The 22,542-nt window shown below is 37.2% G+C and overlaps 1 protein-coding gene across 4 annotated transcripts in view; it reads left to right on the top strand.

Annotated features, from left to right (window-relative positions):
* Nucleotides 1-22,275, top strand: part of TDRD3 (tudor domain containing 3) — a 186,540-nt gene extending 164,265 nt beyond the window's left edge. For 3 of the 4 annotated variants that reach the window (XM_033177596.1, XM_033177595.1, XM_033177598.1), the window contains exons 13-14: nucleotides 15,631-15,756; nucleotides 22,013-22,273. In XM_033177596.1, the coding sequence (XP_033033487.1) occupies nucleotides 15,631-15,747 (117 nt within the window). In that variant the 3' untranslated portion in view covers nucleotides 15,748-15,756; nucleotides 22,013-22,273. Of the gene's footprint in view, nucleotides 1-15,630; nucleotides 15,757-22,012 lie in introns of all 4 variants that reach the window. The other variant, XM_033177599.1, reaches the window with a different exon arrangement.
* Nucleotides 22,276-22,542: the final 267 nt, after the last annotated feature.

Below are 22,542 nucleotides of genomic sequence, written 5' to 3'. Positions count from 1 at the left end.
TGCACCTGTAAAATCAAAAGCAATTTTGTTACTTTCAAGATATAATGGAGGTACAGGCATTGGGTAAATGTCCTATTCCAAATCAGAGAAATCAGCTAAAACAAAGGGGCCACAGGCCCCATGCAAGTCTGAAACCTGGCAGGGCACTCATGAAGTTTTACAGCTCCAAAATAATCTCCTTTGACTCCATGTCTTACATCCAGGACACATTAATGCAAGGGGTAGGCTCTGAAGGCCTTGAGCAGCTCCGCCCCTGTGGCTCTGCAGGGTACAGCCCCTATGACTGCTTTCACAGGCTGGTGTTGAGTGCCTGTGGCTTTTCCAAGCACAAGGTGCAAGCTATAGGTGGATTTACCATTCTGGGGTCTGGAGGATGATGGCCCTTTTCTCATAGCTTCACTAGGCAGTGCCCCAGTGGGGACTCTGTGTGTGGGCTCCAGCCCCACATTTCCCATCTGCATTGCCCTAGTAGAGGTTCTCCATGAGGGCTCTGTCCCTGCAGCAGACTTCTGCCTGGATATCCAGGCTTTCTCATACATCCTCTGAAATCTAAGTGGAGGCTCCCAAAGCTCAATTCCTATATTCTGTGCACCTGTAGGACCAACACCACATGGAAGCCACTAAGGCTTGGGTCTTGCACCCTTTGAAGCCACAGCCCAAGTTGCATCTTGGCTCCTTTTAGCCATGGCTGGATCTGGGGTGGCTGGGATGCAGGGCACCAAATTCTGGGGCTGCACAGAGCAGCAGGGCCCTCCAGCCACAAAGCATTTTTCCCTCCCAGGCCTTTGGGCCTGTGACGGAAGGGGCTGTCTCAAAGATCTCTGAAATGCCCTAGAGACATTTTCCCCATTGTCTTGGCTATTAACAAGTCACTTATGCAAATTTCTGCAGCTGGCTTGAATTCTTCCCCAGAAAATGGGTTTTTCTTTCTTTCTTTCTTTTTTTTTTTTTTTGTTTTCTTTTTTATTTATACTTTTAAGTTCTAGGGTACATGTGCACAACATGCAGGTTTGTTACCTATGGGTTTTTCTTTTCTACCCCCTGGTCACACTGCAAATTTTCCAAACCTTTATGCTCTGCTTCCCTTTTAAACATAAATTCCAATTTCAAACCATATGTTTGTGAATGTATATTACTGAACGCTTTCAGGATAAGCCAGATCACCTCTTAAATGCTTTGCTGCTTAGAAATTTCTTCCGCCAGATACCCTAAATCATCATTCACTATCAGCATTTTGGTCAACATCATTCAAATAGTCTCTAGGAAGTTCCAGACTTTCCCACATCTTCCTGTATTCTTTTGAGCCCTCCAAACGGTTCTATCCTCTTCCTGTTACCCAGTTCCAAAGTTACTTCCACATTTTCAGGTTATCTTTATAGCAGTACCCCACCCTGCTGGTACCAATTCTCTGTATTAGTTCATTCTTACACTGCTATGGAGATACTACCTGAGATTGGGTAATTTATTAAAAAAAAAAAAAAAAGAGGTTTAATCGACTCAGTTCTGCATGGCTGGGGAGGTCTCTGGAAACTTAAAATCATGGCAGAAGGCAAAGGAGAAGCAAGCACCTTCTTCACAAGGTGGCAATAGAGAGGGCAAAAGGGGAACTGCTAAACACTTTTAAAACCATCAGCTCTCACGAGAACTCACTTACTATCACAAGAACAGCATGGGGGAAACAGACCCATGATCTAGTTAGCTCCTATCAGGTCCATCCATTGACATGTGGGGAATACAATTTGGGATAAGATTTTGGTGGAGCCAAACTATATCACAATGTTATTAATAAAATTAGGTTCTTTATTAGAAATCTTAAAATATAGATTTAATATAAAAATCTACAACTCTTTTTAAAGTAAACTAGTTTTTCTCACAGAATGAAAGAACCATGCTCCTTTAAGATAACAATATTGGTTGCAAAGTTACAAAGATTTTAGGTTTTTCTTTATGAAAACCATTTTTCTAAACACTTGAAATCCTACAGTTTGTAACAGCCTTCATAAGTCAGTGATTTCCATTTTAGCTCTGGCACAAAGCTTTTCAGCCAGTCCTGCTGTCAGTGTACCTGCTGGTTGACATTGACAGGATTCTTGTCAAAACCTGGGTTTTGCATAAATTAGTGTTTAACCCTGGACAGGCTTTTCCTCCTCACTTCAGAGCAGCTTTTAAAAGACTGTCATGCCCTTATTCAAAGATAATGAAAGTGAATTGACTATTGTATCATGCATTTTATACTCTGAAGAATGTAGCTTATCAACACTGTTAGAATAACTTGAACTTTCCTAGTCTTTTTTATTTGTCTTTGAGCCTTAATTAATAATCTTCAGTCTTACAGATTGCTTTATAATATAGACATCATCATTGATACTCCACTGTACCTTTCTCTTAGTCCGGAGGATCTATTTGGTCTACTTTTTAATACACAATTTACGTTGGGGGCAGGGGCACAACAAAGGGGCACACTTTAAATAATCTTATGGATAAACTTAGAATTTTTAAAAAGTTGATTGTCTTAACACTTTTCAGGAAGATACTATTTGAAAAACCCAAGAAAATATGTGATTCTAATACTGAGACTTCATGCTTTCCTAACTTGTTCTTACTGTCACTGTTTCAGCTATGGCTGAATGGCAAAGGAGAAATAGCTTCATCCTTGAATGTAAAGAATATAACATTTTTGATATGATTATACATTTATTATGTTCTTCCTTTGTGTAAGATGATAAGCAAATTACTCTCCAGATTGTATCAGTTCCCGCACCTTCTGTTGAACATCTCAGATGTTTCAGATGTGGAATTACAGGTTACTAAAATATGGTTTATAAATTTCAATAAGCCTAGAAATAGAATCATTACACTAAAATGTAATATATCTAGTAGTCCTAGTTGAATCAGGTGATATATATCATCTAATTTTCCTTTACCTAAGTTGACAGAAGTAAGTTCATCTCTTATTGTTCTTGTAGAAAATCTTGGGGATACTTTTTCTTCCTTCAACCATACTACCATCAAAAATGACTGAGAAGTTTTTCTAAGCTTGGAAAGAGAATAACTCTTTTTAAAATAAAGCTAATTACTAATATGTTGAACATTTTGAAATCTCAGTAGAAGCAAAAATTCATACATTTAAGCATGTTGTGCAAAATCAGCATTTAAATAACAAGATGATATATTCTCTATCTTTACTGAGGTAAAGTAGTATAAATGGTTGATAATGTGAGGATTAGAGTTTCAAAACATGATTACCATTGGAATATTTATTGTGTGCTCAACACCATGTATAACTCTTGACGTACATTAACTGATTTAATATCTATAGGATCTCTATAAAACAAATATTAATATGTTTATACACCAGGAAAACTACAATACAGGTTCAGAGCTGTTAAGTAACTTGCTCAAAATCTTTGAACTAGTAAGTTGCAGAGCTAATAGTCAGGTTTAGGACTTGGTGACACCATGGAGCATGAACCTTCACTTTATCTGTAAATGGAGGTAAATTATACAAACCTACTTGAGAATTTTTGTATGAGTTTAATGAAATAATGTTTATAAAAATGTCTAGCATATTGTTTCTCAGCATGTGATAAATTGTTCTGATGAGTGTCATTTAGTTCATTCAATCTTAGTTCTCACAAACTGTAAGTAGAGAATGGAAAATATAGTGGTAAGAGATATCAGCTGGTACTTCTCAAGGTGATAGAAGTATTTTACATACGGTAGGAAAATAACCAACTTATTTCTTTTAACCTATTATTCCATTGCTAGAAGGGCTTAATCTTACACTAAGACTATCTTTATTGTCTTCTAAAATTCACTAGGATCTTGCTTCAAGATTAAGGTACATTTCAACTACCCATTTTGTTCCTACCCTTTTTTTTTTTTTTTTTTGAGACGAGTCTCGCTCTGTCACCCAAGCTGGAGTGCACTGGCCAGATCTCAGCTCACTGCAAGCTCCGCCTCCTGGGTTCACCCCATTCTCCTGCCTCAGCCTCCCGAGTGGCTGGGACTACAGGCACCCGCCACCTCGCCCGGCTAGTTTTTTGTATTTTTTAGTAGAGACGGGGTTTCACCGTGTTAGCCAGGATGGTCTCGATCTCCTGACCTTGTGATCCGCCCACCTCGGCCTCCCAAAGTGCTGGGATTACAGGCTTGAGCCACGATCCTACCCTTTTATATGGTGTTCTTCTAACTTCCACTCAGACTGTAAAAATAAAGGCTAACAAATCACCTAAATAACTTTTTAGAAATACCTGATGTAATATTACATAGTTAATTTCAGAATATACCAATATACTGTGCCAAAATAATATCTTTCATTAGCACATGGACTTTATACACTTAAATTTAAAACTTTGTATTTAGGTTGGGAAAATAATTCCCTACAAATGTAGAATAAAATATATCTGGGAATAGATTGTAAGGATTTCATTTGATGGCAAGCACAATATGAGTGACCAGTAATTGAGCACCTACTAAAAATATTAAAGCAATTAAAGCAAGATTAGATATCAGATTGCCTAATAGATGTATATATTGCCTATTAGAGTACCTTCATGAGAAATAATAGCATTGTGTTCCAAGTAAGCCATACTTGGAATGTTATTCTTAGTACTAGGTTATGCAGAATGGTAACTATGAAAATTTATAAAGGTAAAGATGATCAAGATGATGGAGATTCTGGGATTAATGGTATTGACCAAGAATTCTTAGTAATAGAATAAGGAGAAGTAGAATATTTATTTTTAAATAATATCTTTCATATAGCAAAGGAAACAGACTTAAGAAAATGTAAATAGAAGTTCCAGAGGCCGAGTGCAGTGGCTCATGCCTGAGGTGGGCAGATCACCTGAGATCAGGAGTTTGATACCAGCCTGACCAACATGGAGAAACCCCGTCTCTACTAAAAAATACAAAAAATTAGCCAGCATGGTGACGCATGCCTGTAATCCCAGCTACTCGGGAGGCTGAGGCAGGAGAATCACTTGAACCCAGGAGGCAGAGGTTGCAGTAAGCGGAGATTGTGCCATCGCACTCCAGCCTGGGCAATAAGAGCAAAATTCTGTCTCAAAATTAAAAAAAAAAAAAAATAGTAGTTCCAGATGTTTAGATTTGCACTTTCTAGTGAAGGATGCAAAGCAATGGAGTTGGCTGCCGGAGGAAGCCTCAGCTCCCTTCACCTGAGTTATCTGCAAGAGGCAGAGCCACCATTTGTGTGAAATGCCATGGATGAATTTTGTGCTAAAGGGAAGATCAGATCAGTGACTCCTGGAGTACCTCACATTTCTGAAACTATAACTTTAGTACTCAGCCTGATAATTGATAAAGGTTTGTAAACCATAGTTTTCTATATATTTCACTGAAGAGAAATAATAAACTATGGGTTGTTGGACATGAATAGGGAGTTAAATGTGATAATGGTGTTTGTTACATTGGGCCCCACCTGCTTTAAGGCTTAAATTTTTCATTCTTTTCCTGTCATTTTTATATTTCTTAACTCTCATTAAGAGGGTGAAAACATCAGCAAACAACTATTTTTGTATCATTTGGTATAAAAATTTTTCTTACAATTATATCAAGCATTTCTTGGCCGGGCGCGGTGGCTCAAGCCTGTAATCCCAGCACTTTGGGAGGCCGAGACGGGCGGATCACGAGGTCAGGAGATCGAGACCATCCTGGCTAATACGGTGAAACCCCGTCTCTACTAAAAATACAAAAACTAGCCGGGCGAGGTGGCGGGCGCCTGTAGTCCCAGCTACTCGGAGGCTGAGGCAGGAGAATGGCGGAAACCCGGAGGCGGAGCTTGCAGTGAGCTGAGATCTGGCCACTGCACTCCATCTGGGCGACAGAGCGAGACTCCGCCTCAAAAAAAAAAAAAAAAAAAAAAAGCATTTCTTATAATATCTCTCCTACCACTCCAAGTTTTAGTACTGTTTTGTGGCATTGATCTGGCCTGTATTTTATCAATTTGACATAAAGGATTTTTTTTTTTTAAGACAGAGTCTCATTCTGTCGCCAGGCTAGAGTGCAGTGGTGCAGTCTCGGCTCACTGCAACCTCCACCTCCTGGATTCAAGTGATTCTCCTGCCTCAGCCTCCTGAGTAGCAGGGACTACAGGCGCAAGCCACCATGCCTAGCTAATTTTTGTGTTTTCGGTACAAATGGTGTTTCACCATGTTGGCCAGGATGGTCTTGATCTCTTGACCTCATAATCTGCCCACTTCAACCTCCCAAAGTGCTGGGATTACTGCATCTGGCCCTTTTTTTCTGATTTTTAAAAATCTGTGTTATAGGTCTCCATGGCATACTGTATCTGTCTGTATTGTTGGCCAGTCACATATATAAAATATGTTGTCCTGTTTTAGCATTAAAAGCATTCTAGCATTATGATATAATCATTGCTCTCAGAGAAAGAATTTGTTAACTCATCTTATATTAACCTACCAATTTTAGATGTAAAAAGGACATAAATTATGAGAGAGTGAAATAGTTAACCACTTGTGATTAGTGCTCATATGTCTTAACCATAAAATATTCTAAAACATACTCAGTTAGCATATTTGGGAAAGTAGTTGCTTTTGTAAAAATAATTTACAGGCATTGACCTGAAAACATATCAATAGGCATAGATAGGCATATGCATTTTTCATTATTAATCATAATTGCTGTACTTCTACCTTTAAAATATTGTTTCTAATTGGTTTCTTTTTATGGGATATCTTAAAATTTTAAGGGTGTAGGCTAAAGGCAGGATGTTCAAATAAGTTATGTTAATTTATTGTTTGCTTTATCTTAAAATACTCAGATTTTATAGAGTGTCTGTAACTTTTGATTGATCATTTTCAGTAATGCTCCTTTGCTAATTTCTTTCCTCCTTTTGTTCTATTTGCCCTTTTTTTCTTTATACATTAAAAAAGAAGAAAAAGAGGCCACCTGCCTCTCCCCAGAACTAACAAAAAAAAGTGGTAACAATAAAATGAATTATATGAAATTATTAGTTTTTGTGAATAGTTTTTGAAGCTCTGAAGAAATAAAAGTTAAGCTAGTGGCAGGAACCTTTCTTCTTGCATTGGCTCTTTCATTTTTTTCCAAAGGCATTTTTGCTTTTTTTTTTTTTTTTTTCCTGCTGAAAGCAATTTGAAGAATACACTTACAACAAGCTCAGTTCCTGATTTTCAGCAAAATCTATCAGTCTATTTAATTTAATTGAAGTGGGTGAACAAACTCATGTGTTTTGAAAAGAAGTATATTTTATTAGCTTAGAGTTATTTGATTGAGACTAATAGCCAACACTGATTGCCTATTTGTGAAGCTCTTTTTAGGTATTTCTCATAGAATTATCCTGCCAAACCTCTTAGGTTATTACTATGATCTATATGAGAAGACTAAGATGTAGAAAAGTTAAGTAACATGCCTATGATGTGGTAGAATCTAAACCCAGACTCAGATCTGACTTAAGAGGTTGAGCTCTTACATGCCAATGCTGTGATATAGTATCTCTCAAGGAAATCTTTGAGCCAACTGACACCTTTTGGAGCAGAAATATGTTCCCTACTCTGATTTCTGGACAAGCTTTTGGAATCTATTTAACCTTTAGCAATGGGTTTCAGAGAGGTACACATTTTTAAAAATTATATATTCATCCTTGTACTTAACTATTTCAACAAAGACAATAACCATTCCGTGATGTTTATAGCTTCAGGGCTGAAGCCATCCATTTAGTTAAAATTAACCATAGAACTTGGAGGATATTGTGCTAAATGAAATAAGCCAGACACAGAAAGACAACGCTACATGATCTCACTTATATGTGGCATCTAAAATAGTCAAACTCATAGAAACAGAGTAGGATGGTGGTTGCCAGGAGCAGAGGGTGAGGGAAATGAGGAGATGTTGGTCAAAGATTACAAAGATTCAGTTATGCCAGATGAATGGGTTCTGAAGATTTAATGTATAAAATGGTGACTACAATTAATAGTGGTGTACTGTAGGCTTGAAATTTGCTAACAAGGTAGATCTTGTGTTCTTTTCCACAAAAACGGAGAAAGAAGAAAGAAAATGGAAACTGTGAGGTGATGGGTATGTTAACCTTGATTGTGATTATTTCACGGTGTATATACATATATCAAAACATCAAGTTGTACATCTTAAATATATATGATTCCTGTGTGTGCATACCTCAGTAAAGCAGGAAAAATTCAGGAATAACATTGACTGTAGAAAAATGTTCCTGATGAAAAACTATGTGAAGCAAGAAATGTACTGTATGATGCAATGAAAAGAACTTCACGTGTACAGCCTAAGGGTCTCACTGAAGCAAGGCCACTAACAACTTTGGGCTAAGGAGCCTTAGTTTTTTCATCTATAAAATGGTGAGATTAATTCAAAGCCTTATTATAAGGATTAAATAAGATAACATGCAAAATGCCAGGCACAAATGGAATAAGCATTCATATTCCTTATTTTCTGTTTCAAGTTGTAAACTCATGTATTTTCAAATGGAAGAGGATCCATAACTTTTATCATTTGGAATTTAATAAGGGTGACTTCTATCTTTTTTGTACTATATTCTAATTAAAATATGGATGCAGCTTTTTGATGTTTCACATCAAATTTTCACAAGTGCTTAACCTGCCAAAAATAGCTTGTTTACATTATATTAATGTATAGATCTTAGTGATGTTAGAGGAAGGACAGTGATGAATAGTACTGTATTTGCTTCTACTGTCATTTAAAAATTAGTTTTTCATTTATGTTAAAGTTTAGATGTCTTGTTTAGATTGTGCTTTAGTAGGCAGAGCTTATAATAAAACCCTTGAGTTAGGTATTCACATGATTTCATGATATCCTGTAGAATCATAAACAATTTTAATATAACTTTAGAAAATATAGTATTTAAAGAAAAAAGATTAGAACCACAATGGGATGTCCCACAGTCCTCCTGAAATTTTCGGTGATACTGGAATGAAAATATTATGTTATGTCAGCTATGCATTTTGAAACAGTCGTTTAGTAATAAGGTTTTGGATCTGATTTTTCTTTTGTCTTCATTTAGCATTTTTTTCTCTTCTGCCATAAAATGTTTTGGTTTAAATAAAATATGCTGGATGAGGTACATAAAAAGAGATTATCTTAGAGCTGCTCTGGAGGGATGGGAGACTATAATTCTCCAATATATGTTCTTCTAAAGGGGAATTGTTTTACTCAGAGCTTCAGAAACCAAGATAAATTAATCTGTTATAAAATTTACTATATTTGGTTATATATCATCATTTTCTCATATGTTTATGAAACTTGAGGGTTTTTTTCCATTTAGGTATATGAGGTGAATTTGTATTATAAAATGAGACATTTAATTTATAGGAGTCAAGTATACGGTTTAAATTTTCTCTGTGATAGAAGGCAAAGGGAGAAAGGTTCTGAACTCAGAGCCAGAGGCCTGCATTCCAGTTCTGGCTCTTCCCCCAGCTCATTTTATTAATCAAGTCACTCCACCCAGTTGGTTTTCAGTGAGTAGCAAAGGTTGAACTAGGTTGGGTTTTTAATTTCTATGGCTTGAGGGCTACAGAGGTTGAAGAAACTGAGGAAGAGAAAGCCAAGGGGGCACTGCTCACAAATGTATAAAAACACTCACTTTAACCTGGGCCCATATATTTTATATAGGAATTCTGCATAAGATTTCATTTGAAACAAGAGTGCTGAATTTATCCTCAAAATAAATAATAAAAAAATATAAATCTGCTCTGTTAGATTGATCTCCAGTTCCCCTCCAGTTCTGAGATTGATGATACCTGTATTCCTTACCATCATTACTAAGTACCACAGTGAGGGGCAGTCAGGCTTGTGAGTCAGACCTGTGTTCTAGCCCAAGTAGTGGCACTAGTTACTTGAGCAAGTAATAGCCTCTCAGTTTGACTGGCTGTTCTTTACAAAATCTTCTTGTTTTAGAATCTGTTCCAGATTATAAAAGTATTCCAGATTATAAGTATCCTGTGGTTCCAGGATACTATGGACCCGGGTTTTGTTTTTTTGTTTGTTTTTTGTAGTAGAACTACAAATATTAAAGTGGAACTTTTTTTAAACAAGGATAATTGGTAAAGTTCAGTGTTGATAATAATACATGACTCCCATGGGCACCAAGGTTGTCTGTAATCTTCATAGAAAATAAGAGCTAAGGCTGGGCACAGTGGCTCACGCCTGGAATCCCAGCACTTTGAGAAGCCAAGGTGTGTGGATCACTTGAGATCAGGAGTTCGAGACCAGCCTGGCTAACATGGTGTATTTTTTGAAAATACAAAAAAATTATCTGGGCTCGGAGGTGTGTGCCTGTAAGTCCAGCTACTCGAGAGGCTGAGGCAGGAGAATAGCTTGAACCTGGGAGGTGGTAGTTGCAGCGAGCCAGGATTGTGCCACTGCACTCCAGCCTGGGTGACGGAGCAAGACTCAGTTTCAAAGAAAAAAGAAAAGATAGAAGAGCTGATTCAGCTTTCAATTTTTAGCTACTCGAATATAGAAGAATATTAGTATAGTTAATCTAAAAATAGACTTGTGTGTAAAGGTATTTTAAGTTTTACTCTTAAAGTCCATTACATGTTTTGGGAAAGCAGATTTGTCTTTATGATGACTGCTTAGGTTTTATATGAAAATTAGTTTACACTTCCATAAACACAAGCTAAACACCTCAGGCAAAAGGTGACTTGGAAATTCATAGAATAAGTGGTTCATGTATGAATCGCTGAAGGAGATATGTACGCATTAACATTCATGGTTCAAAATACCCTCAATTTCAAGGACTATTGCAGAGTACATTGACTTATGTATTGTGACTACAAATTCTGTTAAAAGAAACAGATTTTATTAAATTACACATAGCGTTGCTATTAGGTGACAGTATTAAGTTTTTCCAAGTTTTTATTTTTATTTTTTCAATGAAGAGAATAATTGTCATTCCCATTTCCCACCTCCATCAACCAAATAATCTATCACTGGCTCTTCACAAAGTTATGACTTGGGAAAATGCTGAAGGAATAGTAATATAACATAAAATGGGTTAGGCGTGGTGGCCCACACTTGTAATCCCAGCACTTTGAGAAGCCAAGGTGGGTGGATCATCTGAGGTCAGGAGCTCAAGACCAGCCTGAACAACATGGTGAAACCCCGTCTCTACAAAAATACAAAAATTAGCTGGGCATAATGGCTGGTTCCTGTAATCCCAGCTGCTCAGGAGGCTGAGGGGAGAATTGCTTGAACCTGGAAGGCGGAGGTTGCCTTGAGCCAAGATTGCGCCATTGCACTCCAGCCTGGGTGACAGAGCACGACTCCGTATCAGTTTTTTTTTAAAAAAAGGCAAGGCGATTCATTAAGTAAAAATGAACCTATAGTTGGAGCAGAGGTAAGTATCTAAGTATTCTCAGCAAATAGAGCCCCCCCCCCGCCAAAATTTGCATAGAGAGTTCGGTCAGCATTTACATCTTAGGGGTAGAAGCAGAGGAAGAAATGTCCCAGATTTCCAAACCCAAACTTCCTAAAGGTTAGAATTCTTTTCCAGGCTGCTCTGATACTCTTCTCTGAGTAGGAAGGGTCATTTGCCTAGCCTAAGGTTTCTCAACTTCAGCACTGCTGGCATTAGGACTGGATAATTTTTTGTTGTGTGGGCTGTCCTGTGCATTGTAGGATATTTAGCAGCATCATTGGCCTCTACCCATTAGAGGGAATAACAGCTCCTTCCAGGCATTGCCTAATGCCCCCAGGAGGCAGAATAGCTCTCACTGGAGAACTCCTTCCTTAAAGCACTGGTTTGTATGCTTAGCTGCATTTCACCTTACTATTTGTGGAACAGAGAACCTGACTTCTCTTTAAGTGTGTTTCATACCTCCTACTGAAGTGTCTTCCAAGTGACCAATTTATGATGAACTTTTATAACACGGCTCGTTTATAAATGGGGAATATGTAGTTTGTCTGTGTTCCCACTCCAGATACAGTATACAGTAATGAGAGATTGAAGATGATATGCAGGAAAAACACAGTTGTAACTTGTCAAACGGACATTATAGACGAAGTTGTGTATCTCCTTTTTGCATTGGTTTTTGTCTTTTGTTGTTTTCAAAATACCACTTCATTTATGTTTGGTGTCAATGATGATTGCATTTTAGTATCTTTTCATTAAGAAGGAACAATAAACTAGTAAATATTAGTATAAAAGAGCTCATATTGAATATTAGTTATTTAATTTTATAAAACCTATCTGACAACATGGCTGAGGTAAGCAAAAGTCTTTTTTTAATATTTGAAGAGATTGAGTCAAATATGAGTGACCACGGCCCATGACACAGCCCTCAGGAGGTCCTGAGAACAGTGTGCCCAGGGTGGTCGGGGTGCAGCTTGGTTTTATATATTTTAGGGAGATGTGAGACTTCAGTCAAATACATTTAAGAAATACATTGGTTTGGTCAAGACGGGACAAGTTGAATGAAGCTGGGGCTTCTAGCTTACACGTAGATTTTTAAAAATTTTCTGGTGCAGAATTCTGAGTCCCAATAAAATGGTTCTGAATCTCAGAATCTTAGGCGAAGATAACATTGGACAGTTCTGGTTTATGAAAATTCTTGCAGATCTTTAAAGAACCTTGCCTGTGAGTCAGAAAGAAAATGGCCCTGGTTTGGACTCTTTCTCTAATTAGTTCTGTGACTTGGGGAAATCACTTCACCTCTCTTGGTTTATAGATTCATCTGTCAAATCTAGAAGGATGGATTAGATAGCCTTCCAGAACTGTGCCAGCTATAATGTAGTGTCATATTTTTAAAAAAAGTTTGTAAACTGTGAAATTAAAATTATTTTTTTGAGTTGTAAATCTGTTACAGAGTACTGAGACCTAAAGGAAGAAGATAGGCTTGAAGAGGAATAAAGTACAAATTTCATTCAAAGATGACTGAAAATAAACTGATCTATTAAATCAAGCTGTGTGTTATATAAAGAGGAAAGAAGTACCCATTCTGTGCTAAAAGTTACTAGCCATAGACTATAAGAAGTAATTGTTGTGGGTAACCAGATTTGCTCTCAACAGCTGTGCAGGACGAATATTTTAAAAGTTAAAAAGCACAGATTGTGCCTCTTACTGTAACTTAAAACTAAACTATCGGTATCTTTTTTACCTTTTTTTGGCTTCTACTTTATATAGACAGATTAAAGACATCAAGTTATGAGTTATGTGAAAGAAATCTCATGGTTGGTCATCTCTATAAAACCATTTACTTGAATCTGGTTGGTTCAGTTCATGAATTCTTTAAACACAATAGATAGAGGTAGATTTTTCAAATAGCATTGTCATTTTATTATGTAAATCCAGATCACTCTCTCAGCAAATACAGTGTCCTATCTCTGTGTATTTTATTAATAAAATACAGATTTTTAGATGTTCTCCAGCCAGTTCTGCAGCCAAGTGTGGAGAAAAATAGTATTTCATTCTAATTCCTTAAATAATTACTTCATCTCCTACAGTACCAAATATATTTTCATAGTTTTCAGTTAATATGCAGAGTTTCAAATGTTGTCATTTGTCTTAAAATAGCTACTTTTCACATTTAGCTATAATACTTGAAAATCATTCAGAACACTGACTAGAATAATAAAAAAATAACTTCTTTCCTGAATACTTTTATATTTTTCTCACTGCATTTTAATTGCTTTGCTAAATTACAGATATAATATCTGATGCTTCTAACCATTTTGAGATTGATTGTTAATGAAAGGGATATAGGGAAAGGAAAGCTCATCTGGAAGTTGATCTCTAAAAGGCAGTTATTTAATTATACCAGATATATTGTCAGATTTCTGCATTCTCTTCTTTCAGTGATGATAGGCCCCTCAGGATGATCATTAATTTTTGGCTATTGGCTTATTTCTTTAACATGCAGACTGAGACTTAAAGATTTAAACAGCAGTGTTAGAATGCAAAACCCAAAGATACTACTGTCTTAGAAGTATTAGGGCAAAGTCACAAAGCTTTCCCAAGCCTCAGTATTCTTTATATAAAGTGGAAATAATAGTTCTTTTTTTTTCTTTTAAAGAATATTGTGGAGGATGTCTAAAATGAGAATTATGTTCATGCCCAATTTTAAAATCATTGCTAAATAATAGGATTTGACCAAATTATCTTACCATCTTTGTTTCCATTAGGTAAAATTGCAGTAATTCGATCTATAAAAATTTAAAGAATAGAACTCAGTCTTTTCATTTATTTTTCTATGTTTTCAATAAGGTCAAAGGAAAGCAATATTTTGAGAAAGAAGATTCAAAGATAAGGAAGAGAAAAAAATAGGATTAATTTCCAAAATCATGCAAATTATTGTGCTCTTATAATTCAGTTGTAATTTAAACTGCCTACTTAGTGAAATAGATGCTTTCTTTATCATAAACAAAACTGAGAGCTAATGTTTTCTGTCTTTCATAGGGCACATACTTCATAGCTGTGTTAATTCAGAAACACTAAAATAACAGGGTGGCAGCACTCAGTAAGAAACCAATGTGGCTTTGGCTATATTTTGTTGCTTCTAAGTCCTTTTCAAATATTATAATTAACTATACTCTTTCTGCTATTTAATCTGCTTATCCTAATTTCCCTATGCTACTCCTTGAGCTGGTAGATACCCACTCAGTAAGAAAGCAAATAAAATAGTTTGAGTCTTACTGTAGTGATCTCTCTATCTTGCATGAAGCTTTCTTTATATGTAAATTGTATTCCTCCCCTATTCCAAACCATTATTTTTTTCTGTCTCTGTAAGGTTCTTAACAGTGTTGGAGATTTCATCAGATGGGGACAGACAGCTGGTGAACATTCTTTGGCTCTTCAACCACTTTTCTTTATTCTACCGAAACCCTTTTCCATGATAAATACCTAGAAATATTTAGAAGCCCAAATATTCAAGAAAATCGTTATTATAATGCTTACTTTTCTGTATGTTTTTACCACATTGTGTCAAGCCATTTGATGAGATGATCTTGCTATTATTTGGAAATAGTTTCCTTTTCTAGAATAAAATACAGTTCTAATCTTACCACTATAAACAACGTTTTTCTGTTACCAAGGATCAAAAGAGTTTTTACAGTATCCCTGCCTTTTTCTTTTCTGTTTTTTTTTTTTTTTTTTGAGACGGAGTCTCGCTCTGTCTGTCGCCCGGGCTGGAGTGCAGTGGCCGGATCTCAGCTCACTGCAAGCTCCGCCTCCCGGATTCATGCCATTCTCCTGCCTCAGCCTCCCGAGTAGCTGGGACTACAGGCGCCCGCCACCTCGCCCGGCTAGTTTTTTGTATTTTTTAGTAGAGACGGGGTTTCACCATGTTAGCCAGGATGGTCTCGATCTCCTGACCTCGTGATCCGCCCGTCTCGGCCTCCCAAAGTGCTGGGATTACAGGCTTGAGCCACCGCGCCCGGCCGCCTTTTTCTTTTCTTTTCTTTCTTTTTTTTTTTTTTTTTTTTCCCTTCCCCTTGCCTCCCTCTGTTGTCAAAGTTGACATGTGTGAATTCTGGGGCAGCTTAAGAGAGATATTATTAAAATAGGGACCATAAAATTTTTTTTACTTAAGAAACTTAGAGCCATTTTGAACATGTAAAATCACTACTCTTTGCAAATAGGAGGAAGAAGGCACCTACGACCAAACTCTGGAGTTCCGTAGGGGAGGTGATGGCCAGCCAAGAAGATCCACTCGGCCAACTCAACAATTTTACCAACCACCCCGGGCTCGGAACTAATACGAAAAGGTAAACTTAACATTGTGAAGTGGTTTTCATATAAAGAAAGATGCAATTCATGTTAAGCATGTAAGTCCAATGAGTGATTCTTTTTTTCTTTGAGACGAAGTTTCACTCTTGTTGCCCAGGCTGGTGTGGGCAGTGGCGTGAGTGCAGTGGCATGATCTTGGCTCACTGCAACCTCTGCCTCCTGGGTTCAAGCGATTCTCCTGCCTCAGCTTCCTGAGTAACTGGGATTACAGGCATCCACCACCATGCCCAGCTTTTTTTTTTTTTTTTTTTTTTTTTTTTGGTATTTTTAGTAGAAATGGGGTTTCACCATGTTGGCCAGGCTGGTCTTGAACTCCTGACCTCAGGTGATCCACCTGCCTTGGCCTCCCAAAGTGCTGGGATTACAGGAGTGAGCCACCACGCCTTTTAATGTGGCTACTAGAAAATTTTAAATTACATACGTTTTGTGATATTTCTGCTGGGCAGTACTGTCCTAGAATGTGATATGTCTTTAGCTTCCCCAGAGTTCCTTCACTGGTTAAAAATTAGTTCTGCCATCCTAAGTGAAGAAATTTTTTTCATCTGTTCTAACCTTCAGCTTCTCATATAACAGTAGTCTGCCTAGAGTGGAAGTCTGATGCTAATTGACTTCTGAATTACTGTAGCAAGCCAACGTAGTACCTTTTTCTTTTTATCACTGGCTTTTTTTGTGTGCCTAATGCAAGGTCATCAAGTAAACAGTCCTGACCTACTGTCCATAGTGTCACAGAAGAGCTACTTCTTGACTCTAGATATTTTTCTTATGGCATGAAATAAGTGGTTTGTCATTTAGTGCCCATGTCTGTTTTTAAACAGAATCAAAAGAATATGTAAGGACTTCAGCAACTTTGTGTTGTATAAGACAGAACATACACTTACAAAATAAGCTCAGCATGCTTATAATTAAATCACTTTTAAAGGTGAATAAAAACTGAGAATTCTCTCTTAGCTTTGCCATATATGACAAAACCACAACATGAGTCTATCATACTGAACAGGGGAAAAACTGCAAGCCTTTCCTCTAAGATCTGGAACAAGACACGGATGTCCATTTTTACCACTTGTATTCAACATAGTTGAATAAAATAGAAGTACTAGCTAGAGCAATTAAACAAGAGAAAGAAATAAAGAACATCCAAATTTGAAAGGAAGAGTCAAATTATTCTTGTTTGCAGAGGATATTACCTTATATTTAGAAAAACCTAGATTCTACCAAAAAAACTATTAAAACTCACAAATTCAGTAAAGTTGCAGGATACAAAATCAATATACTAAAATGCTACTATTTCTGTATGTCAACCGCAAACAATTGTTTTTTCCCTCTTTTTTCTTCTTCTTCTCTTTTGAGACAGAGTCTGGCTCTGTCACCTAGGCTGGAGTGCAGTGGCACCATCTCAACTCACTCCAGCCTCTGCCTTCTGGGCTCAAGACATCCTACCATCTCAGCCTCCCTAGTAGCTGGGACTACAGGTGCACACCACCATGCCTAGCTAATTTTTGTATTTTTTGTGGAGATGGGGTTTCGCCATGTTGCCCAGGTTAGTCTCAATCTCCTGAGCTCAAGCAATCTGCCTGCCTCAGCCTTCCAAAGTGCTGGGATTACAGGCATGAGACCCACTGTGCCTGGCCTCAACAGCAAACAATCTGAAAAGGAAACCAAGAATGTAATCCCAAGTAAAATAGCTACAAATACAATAAAATATCTAGGAATAAACTCGACCAATGAAGTGAAAGATCCCTACAATGAAAACTGTAAAACACTGATAAAAGAAATTGAAGAGGACACACACAAAAAACTGAAAAGATACTCCATGTTCATGGATTAGAAGAATCAATATTGTTAAAATGACAGTACTACCCAAAGCAATCTACAGATTTAATGAAATCTCTATTAAAATACCAAGGACATCCTTCACATAAATAGAAAAAATAATTCTAAAATTTATATGGAACCACAAAAGTCCCAGAAAAGCAAAAGCTATCCTGAGCAAAAAGAAGAAAGCTGGAGGCATCAGACTACCTAACTTCAGATTATACTACAAAGCCATAGTAAACAAAACAGCACAGTACTGACGTAAAAACAAACAGACCAGTGGAACAGAATGGAGAACCCAGAAATAAAGCTCCATATTTACAGTCAACTCATTTTTTACATAGATGCCAAAAACATGCACTGGGAGGGATGATAGTCTCTCCAATAAATGATCCTGGGAAAACTGGATATCTGTATGTGGAAGAATAAACTAGATCCCTACTCTCATCATAAGCAAAAATCAAAATGGATTAAAGACTTAAATCTAAGACATGAAACTATGACACTAGTAGAAGAAAACACTGGAGAAACACTCTAGGACATTGGTCTGGGCAAAAACTTTTTGAGGAAGACCTCAAAAGCACAGACAACCAAAGCAAAAGTGAACAAATGGAATAACATCAAGTTAAAAAGATCCTGCACAGCAAAGGAAATAGTCAACAAAGTGAAGAGACAACCCACAGAATGGGAGAAGATATTTTCAAAGTGTCCATCTGACAAGGGCTTAATAACCAGAATATATAAGCTCAAACAACTCATGAAAAAAAAAAAAATCTGATTTTTAAAATGGTCAAAAGCCTGAATAGGCATTTCCCAATAGAAGACATACAAATGACCGACAGGTATATGAAAAAGTACTCACCATCATTCATCATCAAAGAAATGCAAATCAAATACAGTGAGATATCACCTTACATCAGTTAAAATGACTTTTATCCAAAAGAAAGGCAATAATGAATGCTAGCAAGGATGTGGAGAAAGGAGAACCCTTGTACGTTGTTGGTGGTGATGTAAATTAGCACAGCCACTATGGAGAACAGTAAGGTGGTTCCTAAAAAAACTGAAAATAGAACCACCATATGATCCAGCAATCCCTGGAAAGGAAATCAGGGTATTTTATTTCTTTTTAATTGCTTAAAACAAGGTTTTAAATTGTAGCCCAAGATTGTCAATGCCCTCATTGCTATAAGGCAGCCATTGTTTAACAGTGGACTCAATTTCTTCAGGGCTGTTGAAGGCAGGTAGGATCTAGCAGAGCTAGAAGTAGAGAGGAGGCAGTGAACATGAATGAGGGTGCACCCAGATGAGGGGAACTCTTAGTTCCCTTGACCTTTCTTTAGTTTCTTTCATATATTTTATATACTAGGGTTCCATGGGAAATTTCCTTCGAAAAAGAATATATTGCTTAAAAGTAAATTGTAAACTATAACCGTAGGGTAACTATAGCTTATCCATGTCAAATAACAATGCACACGGTTCGTAATCAACTTAAACATCACAATCTTAGTGGTTTTCTGCGTTCCCTGAGTTAAAACTTCCACCTTGACTAAATGCTCGCTTTGGATTGTACTGATAACGTAGGAAATACATGATGTAGATATTTTGGATTTCTGACATTGATTAAAAAAAACTGGTGGACCATGCCATGATGGTATCATTTTAAAACTCTCACTACAAAATTCACCCTAAAAAATAAGACACGTGATCTTGTTTGAAGAAAAATTTTACTTAGTTCTGCATTTTAATTCAAGCATATGTTATAAAAGACTATGAAATAGAATGAAATACCTCTTTGACCTACTATCTTTGGATGGGAGGTTCAAAAATAACGTTCTGCTCTTGTTACATGATGGAATATATTCTTGAGACAAAACCTCATTCCTGGTTTTTATTAACTTAAACATCTAAAAAGAAGATAAACATTGTAGCCAGCTATTTACTTCCAGCAAATATAAGCATGAATTCTAATATAGGCTGAAATTTTCTAAGTTTTTGTTATTTGAAATTATCAAGGTAGTGAAAAACACTTAAGGTGCTTTCTATTATCAATTTTAAAAAACATAATTTCATAGTCATAGGTTTTCTTATGTTTTGAGTACTAGGTGATGAATGACACATGGTAACTGTTCAGTGTTTATTAAATCAGTATGTTTTGATAAAGTTTTAGATATGTAATTTACTCATTCTTTGATTATCCTAAAACTTTTTTTCAAGGCCCCCACAGACCCCCTTCCCCCAACCCTCCACACACATGAACTTCATTGTGGTGAGAGAATTGGATTCCCCTTGAGCCTGATACTAAGGACAGCTTCAATGACTAACAGAGCAGGAGATACCTAGGAATCAGGGCTAGGTGAGAGGCGGTCTCAGGGAGCATGTGGAAAAATAGGCCCAAGTCTGAGAAAAAGTGGTGACAAGTCAGATCTGAGACTTTAGGGGAGATAGAGCCCAAAACTCCAAACTTCTAGTTCCTGGACACTGTCACAACTGTTCAGACAGCTTGGAAATATGAGCAGATATAAAATAGAGAAATTATACACAGTTCTTTAGTCCAACCAAAACTCTGTGGTTTGGAGAGGTTTCTGACATGAGTGGAGTCCTAGGAACTAGACACTAATTAGTAGGAGCAGCCCTTAAACATGAAGTTTAAGCTTCACATTCCTGGTGGGGTGGAGTCCTCTGAAGATACAGGCAGAAGAAGGTTTAAACGAGGGAAACAGAGTCCATAGCAAGTGGCTCTTAGTGGCTACAATAAAGAATATGAACCAAAACAATGGGTATTAAAAATATTTTTCGGCCGGGCGCGGTGGCTCAAGCCTGTAATCCCAGCACTTTGGGAGGCCGAGACGGGCGGATCACGAGGTCAGGAGATCGAGACCATCCTGGCTAATATGGTGAAACCCCGTCTCTACTAAAAAATACAAAAAGCTAGCTGGGCGAGGTGGCTGGCGCCTGTAGTCCCAGCTGCTCGGGAGGCTGAGGCAGGAGAATGGCGTAAACCCGGGAGGCGGAGCTTGCAGTGAGCTGAGATCCGGCCACTGCACTCCAGCCGGGGCGACAGAGCGAGACTCCGTCTCAAAAAAAAAAAAAAATATTTTTCGGTGATGAAAACAGCATGCTTCAGATACATAAGAGTTTGAATTTGTTGTGTTTGATGCTGTCATGAACTTTTGATTAAGAGAGTGATATGATGAAAATTAAGCTTAGGAAATATTGCAGCTGGATGTAGGATGGATTATAGCAACAGGAGGGAAAGAACCTAAGAAGCTATTGCACTGGTCCACTCAAACTTATTGGTTAGAGTTGCATGACCTGCTGTGAAGAGAGAGATGGCAGAGACCTGTGTAGGAAGCCTTTGTAAGACAGATCAGCAGGAAGCTCCTGCTGCCATGGAGGTCAAGGCTCAATGCGTAAAGCAGTTAAATAAACGCTGACGCACTTGGAACTTCTAGTTTCTTCTTTGTTTGATGAAAGAATGGTATTCACAGTTTCACATGTTAGAAACCTTAAAACCAATAGCTAAGCATAGACTACTACATAGGTACTGTAAGCTTATTTTCAAAGTCCTGGTTTTTAACACCATTTTTAACTACTAAAAGATGTATTTTTAAATGTTGAAATTTTTTTGACAATCTGGTCCAGCATCAATGTCAGGAAAATGATCAATATAAAGGTAACTGTTACAGAACTCCATCATGCCAGCAGAACAGGCAGCAGGTGAGGATTATAGTACCCGACGGTCTTTATTTTCTAAGCAGGAGACTGTTTACTTCCCAAGACTTATGAGCTGTTTGTATGCAGCTGCAGGAACTCCACTAGTCCCTGCCCAAGCACGCTGTCATGCATGAGGCTAAAATAGGCCCGGAGCAAACAAATCTTCTCTGCCATTTATCTCAGCTCTTTCTCTTGTCACCATCCAAAGTGGTTTTAACTAGAGTGGTGCCTAATAAATGTGGGGAGCAGGCAGGGGGAGGTGACAGACCAAACTAAATCACCTGTGTGGAGCAACTCAATTCGGAAGTGTTCACAGAAGAACTGGAGGTGGTTAGGATAGGGAAAGACATGGCTCATTGGCAGACTGCATCAGTTTTCGGTAATCCTCTGTTACAAGCAGTTCAATTAATCCAAATTCCTGAAATCAACATGCCAGCAATAAATGGTATAACAGTGGCAGAAATGTACTTTAACAAATTCTAAACGAAAAATTTATTTTCAAAAAAAATTCGCTTTTTTCTTTCATGTTGCTTTATAAAGATTATGGTTACAAATTAGCAATATCCAAAATTTATTCTAGTCAAGATCTATTTACATTTATACAAACACTTCACATTTACAGATAAGTTTCAGAAGAAACGTATCTTAACAAAGTATGGAAAAGTTAATTTGAGGCTTCAATTTCATTTTCTTCCTTTCTTTTTAAAGGAAACTCTTTGTGAAGAAAGAAGCGGGTGACTGAAACATCCTGGTGGAAACCTGTTGACCTTCCACTTTCTCTTCAGAATAAGTAGCAGCTGTGGTGGATATTATTATTTGAAGAAAGAAAAAGCAGATTTTAGGGTGGAAAAAACATTCAACTCATACAAAGAATGGGAAAAAATACTGAGTTAAATAAAGCAAATACTTTTTACAAGTGAAAGGAAGAATTTTTCTTCTGCCATCAATAAAACCATTGTGCTATTATTGTTTTACTGTGTGTTTTATTTGCCTGATGTTATCTTTCTTGTTCATCTGGTATTAACCCCATACTAATTGCCTTCTATAGGATAGCAATTACAGCATACTGAAGCCTCCCCTATAATTACAGAATAAACTGACACAGCTTGCCACATTTCTTTAAAAAACAACCTGAAGCCAAATAGCAGTTCTTAGTATGGTAATAGCTGCACAGCAAAAAGTATTTAAAACTTGAATATGATGTTTATAACACTCTGGTAGCTTTTCCAAGTGTAATT

Source organism: Trachypithecus francoisi, unplaced genomic scaffold (assembly GCF_009764315.1).
Source record: "Trachypithecus francoisi isolate TF-2019V2 unplaced genomic scaffold, Tfra_2.0 Lachesis_group18, whole genome shotgun sequence".
Taxonomy (NCBI): Eukaryota; Metazoa; Chordata; class Mammalia; order Primates; family Cercopithecidae; genus Trachypithecus; species Trachypithecus francoisi.
The sequence above is the reverse complement of the archived record's forward strand: the minus strand, read 5'-3'. Positions and strand labels throughout refer to the sequence as shown.